Source organism: Anastrepha ludens, chromosome X (genome assembly GCF_028408465.1).
Source record: "Anastrepha ludens isolate Willacy chromosome X, idAnaLude1.1, whole genome shotgun sequence".
NCBI lineage: Eukaryota > Metazoa > Arthropoda > Insecta > Diptera > Tephritidae > Anastrepha > Anastrepha ludens.
The window spans coordinates 3846430-3871360 of record NC_071503.1 but is presented as its reverse complement, the minus strand read 5'-3'; the positions used below and the strand labels follow the sequence as shown (position 1 = coordinate 3871360).

At 39.4% G+C, this 24931-nt stretch overlaps 2 protein-coding genes across 2 annotated transcripts; both read right to left on the bottom strand.

The window, feature by feature from the left end:
• Positions 1-455: 455 nt before the first annotated feature.
• Positions 456-1796, bottom strand: LOC128869437 (uncharacterized). Its single transcript, XM_054111990.1, has one exon. The coding sequence runs from the start codon at positions 1794-1796 to the stop codon at positions 456-458; it is 1341 nt and encodes a 446-aa protein (XP_053967965.1).
• A 492-nt stretch (positions 1797-2288) lies between these two features.
• On the bottom strand, positions 2289-2990 carry LOC128869436 (uncharacterized). The gene has a single exon (XM_054111989.1). The coding sequence runs from the start codon at positions 2988-2990 to the stop codon at positions 2289-2291; it is 702 nt and encodes a 233-aa protein (XP_053967964.1).
• Between the last annotated feature and the right edge of the window lie 21941 nt (positions 2991-24931).

Genomic DNA, 24931 nt, shown 5'->3' with positions numbered 1-24931 from the left:
AAGCAATGATTGTATGTACTAATTCTCTCAAGCACCTTCAAAATGTAGTTTTCTTCGATGACTGCTTTAAAAGCTGACTTACGGTTTTCTCGAGAAACTTCTTCCACATCGAGTTGGCCACATTGATTGCTGGACCAGTTTTCGGGTTCAAGTTGTAAGAATGATGGTCCTGAAAACCAAATTGAACTGCTTAGTTCAAGTGCAGTACAGCCTTGTGACACGATATCAGCCGGGTTGCACTTTGTTGGGACATGCCGCCAACTTACATCTGCTGTGAGATCTTGAATCTCTGACACTCGATTACCGACGAATGTTGATAGGGTAGCTGAGTGCAGTTCAAGCCAATGTAGCACAATTTGTGAATCACTCCACAGAAACACAGTGGTGTTGGCGTTGAATAGAGGTTTTATTTTTGCTAGTAGACGTGCCAACAGCAAGGCGCCACACAACTCGAGTTAAGGTAACGATTGCTCCTTAATTGGAGCTGCACGCGACTTGGCAGTCCAAAGAGTGACACTAGGTTTGCCTTCTGTTGCTTTCGAGCGAAGATAAATAGCACAGCCATAGGCTCGAATAGACGAAGCACAAAACCCATGAATTAGTAAAGATTTGTGATTTGTTGATCCAGAATACCTTGGAACTGAGGGCGTACTCAGATGAGCTATGTCCTTGAGGAATCGTTCCCAAGCCGTTTGTAGGTTCTGCGGCACCGACTCGTCCCAATCCAGCTTCAAAAGCCATATTTCTTGTAATATGATCTTTGCAGTAATAATAACGGGAGCGAGAAGTCCCAAAGGATCGAAAAGCGCTGATACAATAGATAAGATTGATCTCTTAGTTCCACGTCCATTCACAGGTTGTTTCGACTGAAAAGAAAATAAGAAAATATCTAGTAGTTGGTCCCATTTTATACCTAAAGTGCTCGTTGTAAAATTTTCGTCTATATTTAAATCTTTCACGATGTCATATTCTCGAAATTTATGGTGGTTTGAATGCCACTTCGCCAAGGGGAAACAACCATGCCTTAGTATCTCCGTGACTTCGTATTTGATTCGCGATAGCTCTGCCAGGGTATCGGCACCGCATAAAAGATCATCAACGTAGAATGACGTTTTAATTGTGCTGGCACCAAGAGCATAATCCGATTCGTATGCATCAGCAATGTAGTTGAGGCTCTGTACAGCGAGATAAGGAGCGGACGCCGTACCATATGTTAGCGTGTTTAACTGGTAAGTGCGTATTTCATCGTGGGGCGTACTTCTCCATAAGATGTATTGGAATTTGCGATCGTTTTTATCCACCAAAATTTGTCTGTACCTCTTTACGATATCAGCAGTAAGTGTGAAACGATATAATCGAAGCCGTAGTGGCAAGATGTATAGATCGTTCTGCAGAGTAGGCATCACAGCAAGAATATCGTTGAGTGATCTTTGGGTTGTACTCTTGCAGGAGGCATCGAATACTACCCTGAGCTTAGTTGTTGTGCTAGTTGGCTTCAGGACATAATGATGAGGCACATAGTAATGTGGATTATCGAAATCCACCTTTTTAACGATGCTCATATGCCCAAGGCGGGAATACTCTTCCATAAATGCGATGTATCGTTGGTGAAGGTCAGGACAGCGCGTTATACGCCGCTCCTGAGCAATAAATCTTCGAAGTGCAGTTGCGTACGACTGCCCAAGACAATGAGGGGCCTCTTTAAATGGTAGCTTGACAACAACTCTCCCCTCGATGTTTCTCTGCACGGTTTGCATGTAACTTTGTTCACAATTCCTTTGCTCAGTGGTCCACATGTCTGCCTTTGATGGTTCATCCAGCTTCCAGAGGCGTTGCAAATTGACATCCACTGACTCCTCAACCGAAAGTAGGCAAATTGATGATGAATTCTCTGTGGGTCGTTGATATCGGCCAGAGACGACCCAACCTAATAAAGTCTTCTGTAGTGACGGTCACCCGGGTGCTAACTTTATTTGCCCAATAGACAGAATGTCGAAAAAGATTTCTGTGCCGATGAGTAGGTCTACACGTGTTGGCTTAAAGAAATTTTCGTCGGCGAGTTCAATGTTAGCCGGGAAGTTCCAAGATGTGATATTAAATTCAGCCTCTGGCTGATAAGCGACTTGCGGGGTAACATGGAACGATAATGGTGTCTCATAGTCACACATTCGAGATTTGACAGTGGCTGATGTCTTGTGTTTAATATTTGGTACCGAGTCCCCAATGCTCTGGATTTCAATGTGGTGCCTTTCTCTTGGGAGGCGCAATTTTCGAGAAAACTCCTCGGCTTATTCCTGTTTGTTGCTGGATTTACCAGAATCACCAAACGAGAGGGAGCCCGATGCTGACTCTAAAAACTGACAGCGTCGTTCAAGAACCTTTGCGCACTGTTCCCAAGATGGTAGCGATGTGAAGTCTAACAACTCCTTCCATTTTTTTTGCGTTTCTTCATCAACCTTGTCCATTACAAGGTGAATGAGCAGTAAATGCGAAATGTTTTTATCAGACCCGATTGACAACAAGGAACTATAAAGTGCAGACACGTTGTCGACCAAACTTTGTAACTGAGAAGCACCACCTTTTGCAGCAGAAGGCAGCTCGAATAACGACTTGATGGTTTCCATGAAGATGAGCGTGCTATTGTCGTAACGGGACTTTAATCTGTCTAATGCCTTTGAGTAGTTCTCGCTGGTGATTTTGAACGCCTTCACAGTCTCCAAGGCCTGCCCTTGTAAACAATTGAAGAGATGGTTGAACTTCTCAATATTAGACAGCGTTGACTCATTTCCGATGACGTGCATGAATGATGCGATGAAATTTTTATATTCTGAGTACCTTCCACAGAATACGGGTAGCTTTAATGCTGGTATTTTTGAATGCGAGACAGGAATTGCTGCTGTTGATTCATGGAACGTGTTCATCTTCACCGAGCTGCATTTGGATGTTTGAACGGATGGTGACGTAGAGGTCTTCCAGGTCACCCCGACCATTGTCTTCTGGATCGAGCTTCTCGATTTGCGTTTGATAGCCCAACCCCTGCTTAAAATAGGAATCTAAAATTCCGAGTCGACACTTGAGTTCAATGGGCGAAAGTATTTTCCCAGTTTTGCTTTCGCTTGTCTCCACTATTTTCCTTATGCGTTATGTTTTTCCGACATGATTCACCAAACAAATTTTGCGAAAAGGTATGGATCTGTGATTTGCGAAATGACAAAATGATGAAAATGGTGAGCCGAAAATTATTTGGTGGTTAGTGAATCACTGCAGTAAAACTTAAGTTTTATGCCGAACAGAAGAAGTTGACAGAAATCCACGGTTGCGAAAAATGTAATTGCTGAAGCGATATTTATTCCGTTATCAGCGATTGCCACTAAAAATTAAGACACACTATACATATGTATGCCCCACGTTGGGCGCCAGAAAATGTACAGACAAACTCTTTTGTTTGTCCGGCGGCAATGCTTGGAAAAACGTTATAAATCAACGAACTCCAAAAGTATACTGTTTTATTTTCCATATAGATCTGCATGCTTATATACATACACACACTTAATTCTAAAGGTTCTAATTCTAATTTGGTCCCCTTAATCACCCGATGTTCATGATTGCGGGACTGCAGGGGCGGATCAAAGGATGCGGATCAAAGGGGCGCATATAATATGACCAAACAAATACTTTCAGTCTTAACTTTTCTTCCACCCTGTCGGTTAGAGTAGTAATGTAAAATAAGCCAACATTTTAATTCTTATTCCGGCATTTCTGATTTATCGGAACTACTTTTTACCATCAAGGAAACAGTACTATCTTCATCTGATTATCGATGGACAAAGGAAATCTTTCGCCTGGTTTAATTTTTCCCCCCATAACTGAATATCTTACGATATTGTTATGAATCTAAAAGCTACGTGAACCTACTGGCAACAATAACAAGCGAATGAGATACTAAACCAGGAACATGAGTTAACCTTAATGGTGACAACAGATTGCGGGTTAGGGCTCGCCAAAAAATACGAGCTGCCACATCTAGAAATTCCGATAGTTATTAAGCACATGCATTAAACGAAAAGTAATAGAGCAAGTAAATTGTGTTGCCATTAATTTGTGATTTTTATTTGACAATCTAAAGATTGAATTCAGAGAAATTATTGTGAGAAATTTATTAGGATGTTAACGTTAAAAAATTCGTAACAATATTCTGTCATATGACATTTTGACAGTGGCATCTCTTTGCCAGAAATCTCAACAGAAATAAAGAATTATAACTACGCGGAACGAAATAAATCTCTCTGGATAACGGTGCAAAATATTTCAAACTTATTTCCCAATGATGTGTAGCCAAAACAGTTCGTTGAAATAAATCAAGGAGACTGAATGATGGCCCAACTACGTGTGCATTAACTGCTTCAAGTTAGTTATGAAATTCAGTAGGTGGCTAATATCCGGGCCGGCTATATCAGAAAGCGAAGCAAAGAAGGTATAGCCAATATTCGATAAACTTTACTCCGCGAAAGCAGAACGGCTAAGGGGAAGGTGATGAAATTATTCGCCCGTTATTCGGATGTGATCGAAAGAGAAGCCAAGAAGTCTTCGACCAGTTCCCTAAGAAATTGTCATGCAGGCAATTTTAACTAGGTCCTACAGCAAGTCATTGAAAACGACAACCGACAGAGAAATGATGGGAGAATACCGCCTTGCGGAGAGCTTTAACTCACCTGCTGGTGTAGACAGACCCCGCCCCACTATGCGATGACCGTTTTGTCGCTAAGTATTCTATAGAAAAAAACTGATCCCGATCCCGAGTTTATTCACTTCGAACTGTTTCTGATACAGGGACTCGTTTATTCGATTAACAATCGTATGCAGGCGAATTCTACTGACCAGCATTTACAGTAAGCGTACTGATACATTTGAGCTCTTGCCTGGCTTGGGTACGAAAAAACCCACACAGCTCTCCAACATATTTTTATATAGCCCCTACCTCTGCAGTTTGCCTGCATGTGCAGATATAATGCATCAGGGCCAGGCGACTTGAAGGGCTTGAAAGAACCAAAGACCCCAGCCATGCTATTAAGTAGGAGTATGCCCGGAGTTTTAAGTTCAGAAAGCCGAATTGTTCACCAAGGCAGATTTTTCTTCTCAGAACGAGTTCTAAATGAACAAAAGCATCTCAAGGGCTTTATTAAAAGCTGAAGTGAATATCTTCATTAGCTTAATCAAAATCGTGTTTCATAAATAATAAGAATGTTTGCTTTTTCGAATAAGCCAATATGTAACAAACTAATATGTAAGATATATATTATTTTAATTTTTAAAAATAAATTACAATGTGGACGACCCTATTCATACATAACCTTACCGTACCATACCTAACCTTTTTGTACAGTTTTAGTACTATTGAGCTGGCATCGCAAACAATTTTAACTGGAAAAATGAAATCAACAATGATTCGCTTGATTTTGCGTAGAACTTTTTTTTTCGAAACTTTTTAAATTTGATAGCGAATGCGTGATTTTTCTTTGCAACTATTTTGTGTGGCAATGAAAGCCAAATCACGTATTTTTCTAGCTTTTATCCGATTCTACCTCCTACATTGGCTAGGCTGCTCTAGGCATCCTCAAAAACGGTAAATTTCAACAACTACTTAGTGCTCGTATTGCATAATAGTCTCGTACATGAAGGATCCATAATTCGTTCCCAATATGACTACAGTTTACACAGAAAATCTCACCCTTATTCGTTTTTTCTATCAAGCACATAATTTCGCTTGCTTGATCTAATGTTATTCACATAATCCTCTTGCGAATACAGAGATTTTCTCAACTCTTTGGGTTAGGAGCAATTCACGCATTTGAAATTACATTTAGAGGGCGTTTGTTTGTGTGAGGGTATGAAAACTAGAATATTTAGTTTATATGAATATAAAAAATTGCTTAAACACCATTTCTTTCCCAACAATACACGCGTATCTCGCTTTGATTGTTATTTGGGATTATCATTATTACATTTCAATGATTTTGAATTTATAAAAATTAAGAAAACATTTGTTATGCATTTCATTAAGTCTATGCGGGTTTATGTTTGCGTACATGTGTCCGCCCTTTCTCCGTGCACGATATTAACTCTAAGTAATTTCAAACACAACCGCCCTTCCTTTTCGCATATTCATAAAAAGTCCCAACGGGTTTTACTCACACAATCCAATACCCTAAAATAAGGGGGAATATAAATATCGACAAAGAGATTCGGGTAACAAGCTAGATACCCCCTTCGAAAAAAATATAGTAAATTTTAAATTTTGCATTCCATATTCCGCACTCCAGGGAAAAATACTAGTTGTGAATTAGAATAATTCCAGTTCACTTTCAAGCTCAAACAGTTCGTGTACTAGCTTTTTTCATGTTATCAATTGTCCGGAAAACTCTAGTTAAAATACCAGTTCATACTAACGGAAAAAGTTTTAGTCTAATATGTTTCTAAAATAATCAGTCTTAAACTAGTTAAAATATTAAAAAAATCCATTTCAATCTTTTAAAATATTATATTTCATATTGATAGTGTTTACAGAATTTGTTCAAAAATTGAGTAGAGTTCAGATGAAAACAAGATTTAATAATATAGATTCTTCAGTGGAATCTTGCCGAACTAATTTTTCTATAATAATTCTTTTGATCTTATAATTATTTCTTTTGACGTTTTAAAGCTCAGTGTTTTATTTAATTGACGTGGACAAAGCGGTTTTCAAATAAATACAATATATTCATCAGTATTTACTTATAAAGGGTATTTCAAAAGACGCACATAGACGTTGTTTTAAAATAAAACATTTAAAAATGTATTTTCTTTCGAGTTTCACTATTTTTATTCCAAATACGGCTCTTAACAATTATATGTGAAAAAAGGTCCACCATAAGCTCGTCTGCAGGTAAAATCCGCCAAACAGTTGATTCATGAATACCTAATTGTTGAGAACGTCGAGATATCGATGTAGAAGATTGATCAACAACACTTTACTCTGCCGCAACAATATTCTTAGCAGAACGTCCAGTCGACAAGAACGTCGAGAGAATCAATTTCTTGAAATTTTTTCACTAACTTTTGAATTGTCGACTCATTCGGACGATTATTTCCACCAAAAAATTAAAAATTTCACGATATGTTGCTTTTAAGAATCGGCCAATTTTATGATAAATTTCAATAATTTGAACACGTTGTATCCATGGTTAAAATTGTACATTTGTTTACTTCATAAATGTCAAAGACGTCATAAAAAAGGCACCATCTAGGAATTATTCACTATTGATATCTAGGCGCAACTTTTGAAAAACCCTTAAATAATACTCTATTCATCGCGATGTATTGGTGCCCCCATATACGAGCTTTAAACTGTCTTACTTAAAAGCAATCAGCTCTTTGTAGACAAAATGACAATTTTACTAAGGGTACTATTCTAGTGACTGACAACTAGTATGATTTCTTCTATTAGATCGTTTCCATACTAATTTTTTTTCCTACAAGGAGTATATTTGTATACATACAACTATACAAATGTATGTTTGTACTCATAACATTTTACTGCCATTGATTATGACTTTAAAAGATTCCACACTTTAGTTTGAAAAAGACACCTCGATCTGCTACATCAATTTCTGTATGGATTGCTTCAATCATGTTGTGATAGACGGAAGACACGCTTCTAGTGTTTTAAATGTTCGTAGAATCCGATCAAACATCGACTCGGATCATTACCTTGTTGCAGCCAAACTGCGAACAAGCCTCTGTGCCGCAAAAAACGTACATCTACCAACGCAAAGAATGTTCGACATCGAAAAGCTGCAATCTCAACAGACAGTCAGCAGATTCGGCATTCGACTCCCACTCCTGCTCTCAGAGACTACTGCCCAACGAACTGGCATGCACGAACAATGGAACAACATTTCTCGTTCTCTACGTACCGCCGCCGAAGAAAATATCGAATTTCGGCGAGCCCGGGAAAACAGTTGGTACGACGAGGAATGTCATGCTGACGCAGAATGAAAAGATGTTTCTTAAAGAGCCACGCTGCGATCGGGCGCAACTGATGGGGTGGGATCGCTGCAGGGAACTAAGAAAGGAAGAGAGACGTATTATCAGAAGCTTATATACGTGAGTGCGAGGAGCTTGAGATCCTGTTCAAAAGGAGCAACGATCGCAAATTCTATCAGGATTTTCGGGGCTTACAGGAGGTTTCAGGACCGGGAAGTTTTCCTGTAAGTGCAGAGATGGCGATTTCGTGACTGACATCCACAGCATACTTAAATTATGGAGGGAACTTTCGTTCCGTTACCCGACCATGACGGGGAGAGAATAGCGATAAAGCGGTTAAAGGACAACAAAACTGCGGGCGCCGATGGACTGTCGGCTGAGCTATTCGAACATGGTGGCGAGGTAAGATGCATACATCAGCTTCTATGCAAAATATGGTCAAGCGAAAGCATGCCTGCCGATTGGAATTTAAGTGTGCTCTGCCCAATCCATAAGAAGGGTGATACTGCAATTTGTGCCAATTACCGCGGGATTAGTCTTCTAAATATAGCCTATAAGGTTCTAGCGAACGTATTGTGTGAAGGACTGAGACACACCATCAACCAACTGATTGGACCTTATCAGTGTGTTTTTAGACCTGGAAAGTCCACAATCGACCAAATATTCACAATACGCCAATTCTTGGAAAATACCCCTTTTTGTTTTTTTTTTTTTTTGTTCCCCTTTATTCTATACATCTGTCCATTGACATTAAGCACGTTGTTTAACAATTTGGCCAGGATTTACATACATCGCTTAATGACCAGTGCCAAAGCGATAAAAATTAAAATAAACGAAATAATACACAATTAAATAATATTCAATATAAGTTTTACTCTACATAATTACAATTGCACATTTATTATTTTCTAGCATTCATTTAGTCGCTTGGTCGAGTTCTCTTTAAGCGTCTTTCAGTGTTGTTTTCCTTTCCAGAAGTTTGTTGATTTCTGCATTATTGTGTTCCTGTATTTTTTCAAAGTGGCTTCTTGATATTTTTTTGGTCTCTTCGTCTACTGTTGCTATATTAAAAGTCCTGTGGATGTCATCATTTTTCGTGTACCTGTCAGACATGGTCAAAATTCGAAGAATCTTCGATTGCTGTCGTTGAATTTTTACTAGGTGAGACTTTTTAGCCGTTCCCCACACCTGTAGTCCATATAGCCAGATTGGTTTAATCATGGCTTTGTACAATAATAGCTTGTTCTGTATAGTAAGTCTGGATTTTGTGCTGACTAACCAATGAAGCTGTCGAAGTTTTTCTTTTATTTGTTTGGTCTTTTGCTTAATGTGGTGACTCCAATTTAGTTTCGAATCCAAATGTATTCCAAGGTATTTAGTAGTTGGTTTAATTGTAATTGCTTTGTCTTTTATTTTAATTGGAACTGCTGTAAATTTTGTTCTGGTAGTAAATATAATATAACCTACACGGTTTTGTCTTCATTTATTTTTAGGCACCAATTATCGAACCATTCCTTAACTGCGTTTGTGTATCGCTGCAGTTTTTCGTCAGGAGGTGGTATGTCTGCGGTGAATAAAACATATAGTAGAGGTCCAAGAACACTTCCTTGCGGAACTCCAGCAGTTATTTGATGAATATCTGAACATTGATTGTCATATTTAATATAGAAACTTCGGTTAGTTAGGAAGCTTTTTATGATAAGATAGTAGTCAAAAGAAATCATTATTTTTATTTTGTGGAGTAAGTCTTTGTGCCACACTTTGTCAAACGCTTTAGCTACGCCTAAGAATACTGCCGCCCAATAACGATTGTTTTCAAGGTCTGATTGGATTTTATTTGTTATTCTATGGATCTGTTGGATAGTCGAATGTTTTTTTTCTAAATCAAAATTGATGATCAGGTATTATACGTTTTTTCTCCAGAAATTGGGTTAGTCGATCATGCAGTAATTTTTCAGCAATTTTAGATATTGTCGGTAGTAAGCTTATTGGTCTATAAGATGATACGGTAGTTGGATCTTTACCCGGTTTTGGCAATGCAATAATCTTTGCCACTTTCCAGAGTTTCGGAAAATATTGCAAGCGAAACATTGCATTAAAAACGTTTCGCAAAAATATATATGCCTTGGTTGGTAGCTTCACTAATGCTTTTCCTGTTATCAAGTCATATCCGGGTGCTTTTTTATGTTTTATTCCTTTTTTGATGCAAGCTATTATTTCGTGTGTATTCGTCCTTTTTATTTTTGTAAAGTCATAATGATAGTTGTTTTGGTTGTCAATTTTCTTTTCTTCGTCATTTGATAGAACCTCTTCAAAGTATTTTGCTAAAGTTTTCGCTTTTTCCTCTTTGGTAACGGCCCATGAATTGTCATCTTTCTTTAGTGGTGGTTGATGTTTTATTTGGGTTTTTAATGTTTTGGTACATTTCCAAAGAGAGTAGTTTGTATCTTTGTTGGGAGTCAGGTTCTTCAAATAGTTTTCGATTTCTTTGTTATTTCTTTTGTTTAAAGTATCCTTAAGAATTTTTGTGACTAAGTTTAGTTTTCTCTTGTCGTCAAGTGCCGATCTGATCCCTGCTTCTAGTACTACGTCGTTGAAATGGATAATGGCACGTTCAATGTCAAGTTGCGTTTTTAATATCACATTTGGTATAAGTTGATCGTCAATGTGGTGGCGGAATTTTTCCCAGCTGGTTCTGTCATTAAGTATGCGAAAAGATGTATCTATAGATTTTATATAACGTACATATTCAAGTAATGTCGGCGAGTGGTCAGAAGAAAGTTCATAGCACGACTGAATTGTCAATTGGTTATGGCTTATGTTTTTGGTTATGCAGAAATCGATCAAGTCTGGAATTTTCTTTACGTCAGTTGGCCAATAGGTAGGTTCTCCGGTACTTATAAATCTGCAATTGTTTTTGTTAATTGCGTTAATTAGAATACGGCCCTTTTTGTTGGTGAGTCTTGAGCCCCAGTCAATATGTTTTGCATTGAGATCTCCAGCTTCAATAAATCTGTTGTTAAGCCTTCTTATGTATTTGTCATATTCATCCGAGTTTATTATATGTCGAGATGGACAGTAAATGGAAGAGATAGATACTGGTTCATTTTTGTCATATATTTGCAATGCCGTGGATTGAAGATGAGGCGTCGAGTACTGGAGTTGTTCTATGTGAGTTATGCTTGATTTAATAATTATAGCTCTCCCATGGGCTCTTCCATGAGGATGGTTTGTCACATACATTTTATAATTAGGAAATTTCAGAAAACTTTTGACAGTGAGATGTTTTTCTGCAATCAATGCTATGTAAATTTCTTTGTCAACTAAGAATTGTTTTAGTTCTAAATAGAGCTGTATTAGTCCATTTGCATTCCAAATTAAAATTTTAATTTTTTCACTTTTGTCCATTCATATTCTTTAAAAGCATTGTAATTATATTCATCATATTTGTTATCCGGTTGACTAGGGATTTTACGATGTCTTTAAGCTCTTCGATATCATTGTTTTTTTCAGATTTGTTAGTCAGCTCCTGCTCTGCTTTATGTTCCCTTGAAGAAGATGCAATATCAGCATAGCTGACTCCGGGAATTATGTTTGTTACGGCTGTTGTTATTGACGTATTATTTTTATTTGTATTTAATGTTGGTTCTTTATTACGCAGAGGTGGAAATGTTTGCACTTTAAGTGCTTTATAAATTTCGCATCCTTTGTAGTTGGCGGTATGGTTACCTCCACATAAGGCGCATTTAACTTCCTTTATTTGTTTTTTGCATTCTATTGATATGGTCTACCACCGCATTTCACGCATACTGGATCTCTTGTACAATAATTTTTGTTATGACCATATTTCTGGCATTTCGTGCACTGTGAAATGATGCGCTTATGGTGAGGTGCCTCAAAGATGACTATGCAGTTCATTAGCTTGTTTATATTGTAAATGTCTTTGTTATATGTAATGTTAAGTACTTTGTGGCCTTTTTCGTTCAGTTCTTTTCTTATTTCTTCTTGGTCTGTAGAGTGGTGCATATTACGTAAGACTACTTTAAATCCTCTTTGGTCTAAATGTATTCAATTTCGTTGCTTTTTCTTTTAACATATGGTGTAATTGGTTATATATTGTATAATATTTTCAAATTTTCTGCTTGAATGCGAACTTCATTATTTGATAAAATTTTTAGAGTGAAGCTGTTATTTGCAACTTCATTTGAAGCACTCTTTAATGTTTTTACACATTCTACGCCTTGAACATATATTGGCGGAGGCTTGTTATTTTTTTCTTTTACATCTTTATTTACATTTATATTTTGTGATGGTGGATCTTTAATTTGCCCACTGTTTGCAGTTTGAGCAAATTCTTCTTCATCATCCACATCTAAAGCTGCAAATTTGTTTGCCGAAGTAGTTCCACTCAGCCAGTAATTTGGCAGTTTGCTTTGACTCAGGGTTGATGTTGTTTTAATTTTTTTGTTACTGGCAGTCGACGTTGAGACCTTTGTAGGTGAGTTTCGAACCCTTTTAAACGCAGCTTGCTTTTTTGGTGCAGCTGATTGCGTAGAGGCAGACAAAAGGGTCGCTACCATTAGTTCTGTCGATGCAGTTGTTGTTGTACCATTTGAAGAGACAGCTGAACAAGTAGTTGTTGATGAATTTGTTGTGGTAGTTATGCCAGTTGTGCTCACGTATGATGTAGGGAATACGGGACTGCTGATTTGATTATCAACATAGCGCTCTGCGCTCCATGGCAATAATGTAGAGCGCATGTTGTTATTGCAGCTTATGGGAGCTGACTGTATTGGCCCGTTTTCGTGCATGGCATTGAGTTCGAGTTTTCGATATGTAGCGGCACTGTTTGCGGAGTAAGAATATTAGTCTCACTTGTGGATCGTGTTCTCTCTTTTTTGAATTTGTTAAAAATATGTATTGGCTTATCGAATATCACTTGATGAAGCACTCTGCAGTTTCTATGCAGTTTGTTATGAGTCTCTATCTTTTATTAGCAATAATGCACTCTGAATTCGTTGAAACATCTTTTATAAACGCGGATCGACAGTAAAACACGTACGATACGCACAGTATAAAATCACAAAATACCCATGAAAGGAGAATCGACCCACACCATCTTTTCGTCGACTTCAAAGTAGAATTCGACAGTACGAAAAAGAGTTACCTATATGCCGCGATGTCTGAATTTGGTATCCCCGCAAAACAAGTACGGCTATGAAAGATGCAGTAGCTCCACCCCAACAGCGCCATCAGAATTGGAGCGGACCTCTCCGAGCCGTTTGATACCAAACGAGGTTTCAGACAGAGTGGATCGCTGCCGTATGACTTCTTTTCCCTGATGTTTGAGAGAATCATGCGAGTCGCAGAACTTAATCGCTCAGGCACAAGTTTTTAGAAAAGCGTACATTTGTATACATTATGGATAGTATTGATGAAATTGACATCATCGGCCTTAAAAACCGCGCTGTTAGTTCTACCTTCTCCAAGCTGGATAAGGCAAAGCGAATGGGACTGGTGGTGAACGAGGACAAAACGAAGTACCTCTTGTCTTTAAACTAACAGTCGGCGCACTCGCGTATCAGCACCCACGTCACTGTTGACAGTTATGATTTCGAGCATGTAAAAGACTTCGTTTATTTAGGAACCATCATTTACAACTATTATAATGTCAGCTAGGAAATCCAACGTAGAATCTCTCTTGCCAACAAGTGCTACTTTGGACTAAGTAGGCACATGAGTAGTAAAGGCCCGTCATGCCCGTCTCAACGTATGGCGCAGAAGCGTGGAGTGGCGCTTGGAGTGTTTGAGAGAAAGATTCTGCGCAAGATTTTTAGACCTTTGCACGTTGGCAACGGCGAATATCGCAGTCGATGGAACGATGAGCTGTATAAGTTTTACGGCGACATATACATAGCGCAGCGAAAAAGAGCCAGCAGCTACGTTAGCTGGGTCATGTCGGCCAAATGGATACAAACGTTCCGGCCTTGAAAGTAAGAAAGCTCCGGCCAGCTGGTGCTAACAGAGGAAGAGGAAGGCCTCCTCTGCGTTGAAAAGTTCAGGTGAAGAAGGACTTGGCTTCAACTGCGGCAAAGTGGAGTCAAAAGAAGGATTACATTTGTGTAGATTACAGAAAGCGGAATGAAGTCACGTAAAAGGAAAGCTACCTATTATCACGAAAAGATGATACTCTGGGCTTTTTATACGGTTTCTGGCATATGGAAATTGAGCACTGCGATCATGAGAAGACAGCAACCATTAAGCGGAGAGAGGACTCTACTGGAGAACATGTTTAGTCTATCTGGATGACATAATCACTATGGGTAAAAGTTTTAGCAGTCATTTAAGAAATTGGAGGAAGTCCTTCAGCGCATCGGTGGAGTACGATTACGATTGAATCTGAAAAGATGTGCAGTATTTAAGACTGAAGTTATATACTCGAAAGAAAGTTTCAAACCTTTTCAATCACCGGGCCCAGATGGTTACTGCAGCACTCACTGATCTTAGGGTAGAACCGGGCCTGGTAGGCTTCATTGGCAAAATGCTAAATAGCAGAATCATTGAAGCGGAACTAGGAGAATCGGTGCTCAGGAGATGGGTAAGTAGAGGTACACCGCAAGGTGGAGTCCTCTCACCGTTTTTATGGAACGCAGTTGTAAATAAACTTTTGTTAATACTGGAATCGGTGGGCTGTAAGGTGTAAATTTGTATCTACATTAAGAGACCTAATACAAAATGCTCTAGATATACTTTCTAGGTGGGCAGGAAAGTGTGGTCTAGGAGTCAACCCAGACAAAACACAACTCATATTGTTCACTAGGAAACACAGAATCCCCCAGCTAAGTCCAATTATGCTCAGAGGGGAAGCTCTTGTGATTTCGGAAGAAACCAAGAACTTGGGACTAAACATAGATAGGAAACTGACTTTAGGTAAGACCTGGGGAATTAAACCTAAGGTTGCTCATTGGCTCTACACTGCTGTCGTCAGACCCATTCTTCTATATGGAAATGTTGTCTGGTGGTTTGCTATGCAGAAAGAAACCTATTCTAATTTATTGAATAAGGTGCAGAGATCAGCGGAACTAGCAATGCGTGGCGCCATGAAAACCATGCCATCCATGGCTTTGGACATCATGCTACATCTGCCACCCCTAGATTTCTTCTGCAAATACTTAGCGGCCTGCTCCGCTTTCAGGCTCAAAGCGAGCTCACAATGGAGAACTGTCAGACATAGGCATTCAACCTTTTTAGACTCCTATACGGATATATCCAGTGACTGTGATTATCACCCTCCCATTCTTTGCTTCGAAAGGAATTTCCTAATGAGAATCCCTTCTAGACTGGAATGGCTTGAAGAAGATCCAACACCCAACACACCCGTTAAGATCTACACGGACGGATCCAAAATGGCCACCGGTGTAGGATCAGTGTTATTTTGCGAAGAGCTTTCTATTAGTGAATCCTTTAAATTACCGGATCACTGTAGCGTTTTTCAAGCGGAAATAAACGCTATTCATGAAGCCTTAAACTAGTTAAAGATAAACAGAATATCATCAATGGATATCTGGATTCTATCAGACAGCCAAGCTGCCCTACGAACCCTGGATGCATTCCAAACAACATCAAGGAGTGTCTTACGTTGTCGCCAATCTCTAAATGAGATGGCCAAACAATATCGTATAATCTGGTGCTGGGTTCCAGGCCACAGAGATATACCAGGGAACTGTAGGGCAGACCAACTTGCAAGAGAAGGTACCTGTATGCCAGACATAAGTAATTTTATGGAGAAACAACTTGTAAGCTTCTCATTAAGGACGCACTAATCAATTCTGCAAATCAGAAATGGATTAGCGCTAACACCTGCAAAATTGGTAGGCAAACATGGCCAAGGCTAAACTTACGTCTGTCCAAGAGTATTATAAAACTGAGTAGACTTCAAATCAGGACCTTAGTAGGGGCGCTCACAGGACATTATCTCATAGGAAATCATGCAAGGAGATTAGGCGTATACACGCATGATTTCTGTCGTAGCTGCAGAAATGAGGAGGAATTGGAAATAATTCAACACCTTTTTTGCACAGCTAGCTCTAGCTAGAAGCAGAAACCGATTTTTAAATCCTACTTCTTAACGAATATAGATAATCTATACACTTTAGGTATCAACAACCTTTTACACTTTGTCAAAAGCTCAGGATGGTTCAATATGGAAAGGGAAATGTATCCCAGCCCCCGCGGCTCACAACGGACCCATTCCATGGTCTAAGTGGCATCGTTGTCTCTATGTGCGATGCGGCTGCCAAACCTACCTACCTATATACTCGAATATATGGTGACATCTGATGACGTTGCGGCGTACATTTAATATTTAATCGCTAATCTTAATATACTTAGTCCTGCCATAAGTTCTGTAACAAGTTAAGTCCGTTATAGATATGAAATTATAATATTGTTTTTAATGAAGTTAGTTTAATTTAATCATGTAAATATTAAACGAAAAAATTTTAAATTTTCATTCACACTGGTCATCATTGCGTTTACGAGAGCCTTCAAGCCATTAGGCCATTCAGCTATTGGAGCACACACGATTTCGAATCTGCTCGAACCAAAGATTGCTTGAAACTCTTCAAATTTTTATGAGATCCCCAACGGGCCATGTTCTCCAATTTTGACCACAGACTGCCGTCTAATGGATTCAGATCGGGACTTCCAGACGATCAATCTTCTGAAGCTATGAACCCAGGAATGTTGTTTTTTAGCCACTGCTGGGTGGTTTGTGAAGTGAGTACTGGTCAACTGCTGCACCAAGCCTTCTAAGGCATTCCCCTTTTGTACTTTTTCCCCAGTCTTAACCCTTTTCTCGCAGAAAAGAAGAGATGTAACGACTTTACAAAACACTCCCCACAAAACTATTACGAAGGCTGAATGGTGGCCACACTGAACTCTTGGAACAATATTTTTATGCCTTTAGAAGTTTTAGCATATATTTTGTCGTATTGCTTATTAAAAATTTTTTAACGGTGAACATTTTCTTATCTGTGAAAAGAATATTTTCATGGCCGTTGACCGCGTGCCACCAAAGAAGCTGCTTGCATCTGTTGAGAATAATTTTCTTCAAGCGCATTGTCAGAAGATGGCCAGTTGAGCGACGGAAGAGTTTCATGTGGAAATCATCTCTAATTAGTCTTGACATTGATCTGATCGATACATTCACTTCTTTGGACATGATTTTTTGCTTTCTACACTTATGTAATGCAACCACTGCAATACGATTTTCCTTAGCTCCCAACTCTACTTTTAACAAGCTAAATTTGCCCCGAAACTGAGTACAATATTATATATGAGTAAAAAGAGCATACGAACAGAAGAAAAACGGACTAATTACATAAGTATATAATTGGCGCGTATATCCTTTTTGCGGCATGCGTCTATTTGTGGCATGCGTCTTGATGTTGTTCCTCAAATGGAGGGACCTACCATACAGTTTCCAATCCATTTGGCTATGGCGGCCGCCTAAGTCTAAGTAGATATGTACATATTCGGTGGCTTGCAGTTGCCACAGCAAAAATCTTACGATTCGCTAAAAATTCTCAAGGAATTCAGTGCATATTCGTTAGCAAAGCATTGTTACAGAAATTGTGAATTATGAAGCTTCAACAAAAGTGTTTCATAAATTACTTAAAACACCTTTTAAGTCTTTACTATGAAGTAATACATTATTATTCGATGTGTAAATTTTAGTATTCTGGTGGAAAAGTATGCAAAATATTTTAGAAATAAGAAATGCATATTAACTGAAAAATGTGAGGTTAACAATTTGCGGCTTTAGTCCCTGTTGTTATGAACAGCGCTGCACAGATCACAGAAGCTTCAATATTAAATATTTGGAACTTCGGACTGAATGTCTGGTGTGAGAGTAAGCTTATAACTTTGTAGCTATATACATATGTTTTTGTGAGTTTTTATCAATTGACGAACTACATCCATAAAGTAACATACTAATTTATTATAATATTTATCTACCATCAGAGAACAAAAAACAATTGATTCGAAATTTTCCCCAGAATCAAAATGTCCGACACAGAACTTGTCAAAAAGTTACTTGTTGCTAATTTCTGCATCGTCGCACGGGTTAGAATTTAGCTTTGATCGACATACGCATGGAGAGGAGTAAAGTTTAAAGGAGACTGAAATATTGACTGGTTTAGAGAAATCCCCAGTTCCCAATCCAGATTCCATCTTGGATCCGTCAGTGAAAACAGAGGTACCTACATCCGTGCCGACTTTTCTCTCTTTCTAATCTTGCCTACTCGGAAAGGTAACCTTAGCACAAGTATCAAAACCCAGTTTGCGGATGAAGAGATCAGTACGAAGTACAGTGAAGGAAGGGGAGATCTGCTTCAAGATCCTACTGTCTCCTACAGGAAGTTGCCTCCAGAGGTCAGTCTCCTTCAACCTAATAGCGCTCTGAAAAGCAATGGATTTAACGTTGAGGGCAGCAGTGGGACATGTTCTACATGCACTCTGCACTTTTTCTAGTTTAGTGGTGTTGTAGCTCTTCTGAAGAGCTACCCTCCAAACTAGGCAACCATATGTCAAAATTGGCAGAAAAACTAAGTTGTACATCCAGAGTACGACACGTGGCTTGAAGTCCCATTTTTTGCCGAACATAAATTTACAGGCGTAGAAGGCTATACTGGCCATATGAACTCGATTTTCTAGGTGCAGCTTCCAGTGGAGCTTGGGGTCAAGTATTACTACTAGATACGTGACTTCCGATGAGAATGTATGATCAAGTCATCGGCATATGCTACTACCTCTACCTCACCCCTGTTTAAGCGAGTTAACGCTTCGTCAATAGCTACTAGCCATAGGAGAGGCGAAAAGTCGCCGCCTTGCAGTGTACCCCTATGTATGAACCTGGTAATTCTAGCCCCTTCTGCCGCAGCATTCATTTCCCTACCGCCAACCAAGGACGAGATCCAAAGGTATATAGGTCTTTCTACACTTAGTCTATTTAGAGCAGTGACAATTGACTCAGCCGTGATATTATTAAAGGCGCCGTGTCTATAAAGGCCACCAAAATGAGCTGTTTTCCCTCCAGAGATTTCTCTACAGTCTCAAGACTTAGTCCCTTCTTCCTGCCTTAGGAATGAAGACCACCGTGGTTTTCTTCCAGCTAGCAGGAACGTGGTTTAATGAGATACACACCAAAAAGCTCTTATGAAGGATTGGAACCACCAAGGTTCTTCTGAAGCATAAGTGGCATGATACCATCGATACCTGGAGATTTGAAAGGGGAAAAGCTATCGATTGCTCAGTTCATTCCACTGACGGACAGGACAGATGCCAGGGACATCAGCAGGGAATTCCTGCTGACTCGCGCATGCGCTGCCGACTGGAGCAATAGAATTTTCTGGGAAATGGGCATCAACAAGAATTTTTAAAGATTCGCCTGCAGATTCAGCCCAGTCCCCATTCTCTCTTTTGACAAGAGTTTTACAAGAATGGTCTTTGGAGAGGGCCCTGCTGAGTCTGGCCGGATTCAATGGATTCACAGTACTATTTTCAAGAGTTGCGCTTCGCATCTCTAATGGTTTTCTTATACTCTTTGAAAATTACTCGGTAATCTTCAAAGTTGCAGAAGCAACTGTCACTGGATGATTCCACCCTGACCACCGTCACATCCGGTGAACTGAAATTAGGTAGCAAGAAGGCATGAATTGTTTTCCTAACTAGGATACAGGCACTAGGCTTACCATCAGCTTGGACATAAAAAATGTCATAGGATCGATCCCTTAGTCCCATGACTTTTTGCTGCCAGATCCAAGGCTCTTGTATCAGGCAGACATCGATCTCCTCGAGAGGGTGACTCGTGGGTTATCGGTAGCTAGTTTAGAGTGACGAAGATTAATTTGTACTACTTTCGCCAAAACTACTACTTCTTTACGGCTGCTCCCTTTATTCGGAATGTGCGTCCGTCTCAGACAACCGAAGATCTTCGAGAAGCTTCTTTACGTCGTCCCCTAATTCTTCCAGGTCGTCATCCCGGGCAACAGAGGTGGGGAAGACCTTCACTTTGGCCAACCTGAGGCCGAAGCGAAGTTTAAACAGCTATTTTCGGAGTGCCTCCAGGGAGTCGTTGCTAATCAGCAGTAAAACGGCTGAGCTGTGTGCGAAACTGATTGGCACATTTTATTTCCCAACAATTCCGACAGACTTCACCCAAGTCAAGGAGAGGTGCTGGGTTATTGTGTATGAGGGGTCTGATCACCATACTAGATAGCCGTCCCTCAATAGCATCTTAAAGGCGCAACAATACCCTTCCATTGTTGGTTTTTGCATTCACGAGGGCAACTTGGAGATGATTCCTGGCCACCTCACTCTAGGCCGACCGCGGCTGCCCAGCACACTCTCGGATTTTTCATTTACTCCTTCTTCTTTACCTTCCCCCGCTTTAAATTCCAATCGCTGTGTGGTCCCACGAGCAGGCACGGAAGGAGTGGTCCGCCATGGCAGGGCAAGCATATCGTGGTAAGACAATTAATACAACCGACCTTGCCCGGTCATCGGAGGGGACCATTAAAAATAAAAAATAAATAATTGGCGCGTACACTTCTGTTAGGTGTTTGGCCGAGCTCCTCCTCCTATTTGTGGTGTGCGTCTTGATGTTGTTCCACAAATGGAGGGACCTACAGTTTCAAGCCGACTCCGAACGGCAGATATTTTTATGAGGAGCTTTTTCATGGCAGAAATACACTCGGAGGTTTGCCATTGCCTGCCGAGGGGCGACCGCTATTAGAAAAATGTTTTTATTAATTTTGCCTTCACCGAGATTCGAACTAACGACCTCTCGGTGAATTCCGAATGGTAATCACGCACCAACCCATTCGGCCACGGCGGCCGCGGGGAGGGGACCATTAGATACTGGTTATTTAGGCACTACCAGCCATGCAGCTCTCGGCATGGGTATCTCAACACCTTAGCTTAAAGTGCTGACAAGGCTATACCGCCTTGTCACCGGTCAACTGAGCCTCGTTAGTGAAAACAGGGAGTACCAAGTCCCGGACACCATGTCTTGGACAGTGAATAGAGGTTGCCATTTGGAGAGGGCTGTTTTGGTCGCATCACTTTCCCATTTAACCCCATAAGCATACGCACATACAAATATGTATACGCATTTGCAAATAAGAATTTTTTAGCATCTATTCCCCAATTATTGTATCAGGTCAGTCCATAACTTCGTGCGATTTTAAAGGTGGTCTTAAATTAATAAAACAGATGTTTAAAGTATTTAATAATCAATAATATATTTTTTTTCTTCATTATTTACAATGTCTTCCCAACGTTCAGGCAATGTTTTAATTCCCTGCTCAAAAAATTTTTTATCCTTGGATCCAAAATACACTTCGATATCCCTTTTTACAGCTTCTTTTGAGGAGTAGTTCTTGTTACGCGATTGAAGTCCACGAAAAAGGTGATAATCACGAGGTGCAATATCCGGAGAGTATGGTGGATGTGGCATTAGCTCCTATCCGAGCTTGTTCAGTTTGCCTTGCGGTATGAGGTCTTGCGTTGTCGTGGTGAAACAAAACTTTGCGTCTATTCACTAAAGATGGTCGATTTTTTTTAAGTGCCTCATTCAAGTTTGATAGCTGATGGGAATAATAATCAGCAGTTATCGTCTGGTTTGATTCCAGAAGTTCGTAATAAACAATACCGGTCATATCCCACCAAATAGACAGGAGAATCTTCTTGGGGTGAAGGCCATTTCTAGGGGTCGATTCTGGTGTTTCACCTTTATCTAACCATTGGCGTTTGCGAACAGGATTATTGTAAAGAACCCATTTTTCATCACCAGTAACGATACGGTTCAAAAAACTTTCATTTTCAAGCCGTTGCAGCAACTGTTCAATGCGATGAATTTAACCTCTGAGCTATCAAATCGACTGTCAAATTTGGCTCAGCTTCCACGAGTTCAATCAAGGCGTCGGAGTTAAAGACTTCAGGACGACCAGCGCGCGGGGCATCTTCCACGTCGCAGTTACCACTTCGGAATTTTGAAAACTACTTTTGCGCAGTCCTTACACTTACGGTACCTTCTCCGTGAACAGAGTTTATTTCTGCAGCAGCAGTTATTGCATTTTTAACACGGCGGCCGCCGTAGCCGAATGGGTTGGTGCGTGATTACCATTCGGAATTCACTGAGAGGTCGTTGGTTCGAATCTCGGTGAAAGCAAAATTAATAAAAACATTTTTCTAATAGCGGTCGCCCCTCGGCAGGCAATGGCGAACCTCCGAGTGTATTTCTGCCATGAAAAAGCTCCTCATAAAAATATCTGCCGTTCGGAGTCGGCTTGAAACTGTAGGTCCCTCCATTTGTGGAACAACATCAAGACGCACACCACAAATAGGAGGAGGAGCTCGGCCAAACACCTAACAGAAGTGTACGCGCCAATTATTTATTTATTTATTTATACAAAATATGCCTCTTATACTCGTTCGAAGATTCCATTTTATTTTTTAATAACACGTGCTTCTATCCGTGATTAAAATCACTTGTAGAATGCACAATATATCAAAGAAAATATAAATAGCTCCGTTATATTCCGCGAATAATTTTTTGTATGCAAAAATCGTACATAAGTGAAATTATGGCACGAGCTTATGGGCTGACCTGATATTTAAATATATAAGACTATGCTTCGTGAGGTAGGTCACGAGTGCTTCAGTGCATACATATGCGTAGAATATTATATTTATTAAAGACGCAATTGAACTTAGGTGTCCCATATAAGCAAATAGGTTTCTTTGAATTTTTATTTTCTTTAATTAAACTTCAAAGTTTTATACTATCTATAAAATGCATACATATATTATTCCCTGTAATACAAGGCAATTTGTAATTTCATACAGGTGCCAAAAACTGTGCAGAGCCAATGTACTTTTACAAAATTCACTGTAATCAGGTATGTTAAGAACTTCCCCGCTGTCGAGTTGGGTGAGGTGAAAAAGTCTTCGCGATTACACTTCATTTTTGACAATTCACACTATTCGTAGCTCGTGAGACTTCTTTATATCATTAACGTTCTCGGCCTTAAGTTTTTTTTATCGGGGTTAATTATTTCGTTTATCGTTCATTATACTGTTGTTCAGTCATCGACTAACTCTCGCGTCGATAAGACCTTTGTTTTTCGCATACAGAGTTTCACTCGATCATTTTGGTGTCCTCACCTCACCTTTCGAGTTTTTTTGTTTTTTCTCTTTCTTCTCGCGTATTTCGTAAACCCAAACGTGAACAATGGCCCCGGGGTCAGTAAACATCGAGGCTAACCGCTTCGCAATACCGGACCGAGAAAGATAAAGAAACGTAAATCTTCTATAAATAAGCCTTTAACAAATTTCCCTTTTCTTCCCGAAACCAAGGTGGATGATCCAAGATTTGTGGTTAAATCCCTTTCTTCCTTTTCATGTTTCGCCATACATCGTGCTATTCACCAAACTAACAGCCAACTTCACTCCATATCCTTTCTACGAGATGGAAAATTACTCCTTCTAGTGAAGAATAGTGTAATCGCCGACAAATTCCAGAATGTGAAGCAACCCTGAAGACGAAATAGTTAGTGAACTAAGCTCTCAAGCCTTTAGGTTTACAAAAAACAAAATAGAGGGAATTTTTCACCTCTCCGGAGTTCTACCTAACTTTCAATCTATATAATTTGCCCAGTAAAATTGACATTGCTTGGTGTAAAGTGTTAGTCTGGCAAATATATTCCGCTCTATGTGCACTGCAAATCATGCCAACTTTTAATGCACATTGTAATCGTACTCCACTTTGCGTTAGTTGCGCCTTCCCCCATTCACCATCCGATTATAACCGCACACTTTGTGCTAATTATTCCCAAGAACATCCCTCATCCTCCAAAGAGTGTACTAAATTCTTACAGGCTAAAGAAATCGTAAAAATTAAAACTATCTATAATAAATGTTCAGTGCGCGAAGCCATCAAACTTAAAAATTCTCCTAATAGCTCTTACGCTGCCATAGCTTTCAATTCAAATGAAAGCAATAAAAATACAATAGAAACGGTTTCAAATAAAGGCAATAATGTTTCCTTCACTCTAACTCAAAATAACAATAACAAAGGCACTAACTACAGCACACCTAATAACTAAGTAAAAACCACTGAAAATTCTAATAACTCTTCTAAAATTTCCTCTCCTACTTATCATAATAACTTTGCAAACTCCCAACAACGAATTCCGCATCACTCATAAATAAAAATGTTCCCTAAGCAATAAATACTAATGAATACCACTTCCCTTCTTACTCCCCAAGCTCTAATATCGCATATAATTCTACTAAACTTCACGAAATTGACGCCAAGTTTACCACAAATCAACCATCTTTAAAAATCATATCTTACTTCATCCTTCACAGTTCCCAACTAATTATGATCCTCTCCCTAATGATCCTAATTACGACAGAATACGAAATGTAACAAATATCCAAAACCTCATATACATACATACATACTTAATAAAATTTGAATACAGATCACATCTGCTTCTCTTTTATTATATAATGGCGTTAAAACTAGTTCAGTGGAACAAAAACGTTTTAGTCAACAATGATCATGAGCTTCAATTGCTTATCAAAGAAAAAACTCCAGATGTAATCTGTATTCAAGAGACACACATTCCTTCATCACCCAACAGTAATTTTCCTTATCCGAAACAATATTGGTTACTTTTCTAATTCGAAGAGACTCATAACTAACAAACTACCTTATCTACAATAGCTTTGAAAATAATACTACAGATGCGCAGGGAAGCATAAAATGATTGAATGCACAAAGCCTGAACAACAACAACCATCCTGCGAGCAACCGGGGATGCGTTGTTGCCACAGA

What these genes read in the sequence shown, in the direction of transcription:
- LOC128869437 (XM_054111990.1), bottom strand. Translation starts at nt 1,796, where the DNA reads ATGTGGACCACTGAGCAAAGGAATTGTGAACAAAGTTACATGCAAACC.
- LOC128869436 (XM_054111989.1), bottom strand. Translation starts at nt 2,990, where the DNA reads ATGGTCGGGGTGACCTGGAAGACCTCTACGTCACCATCCGTTCAAACA.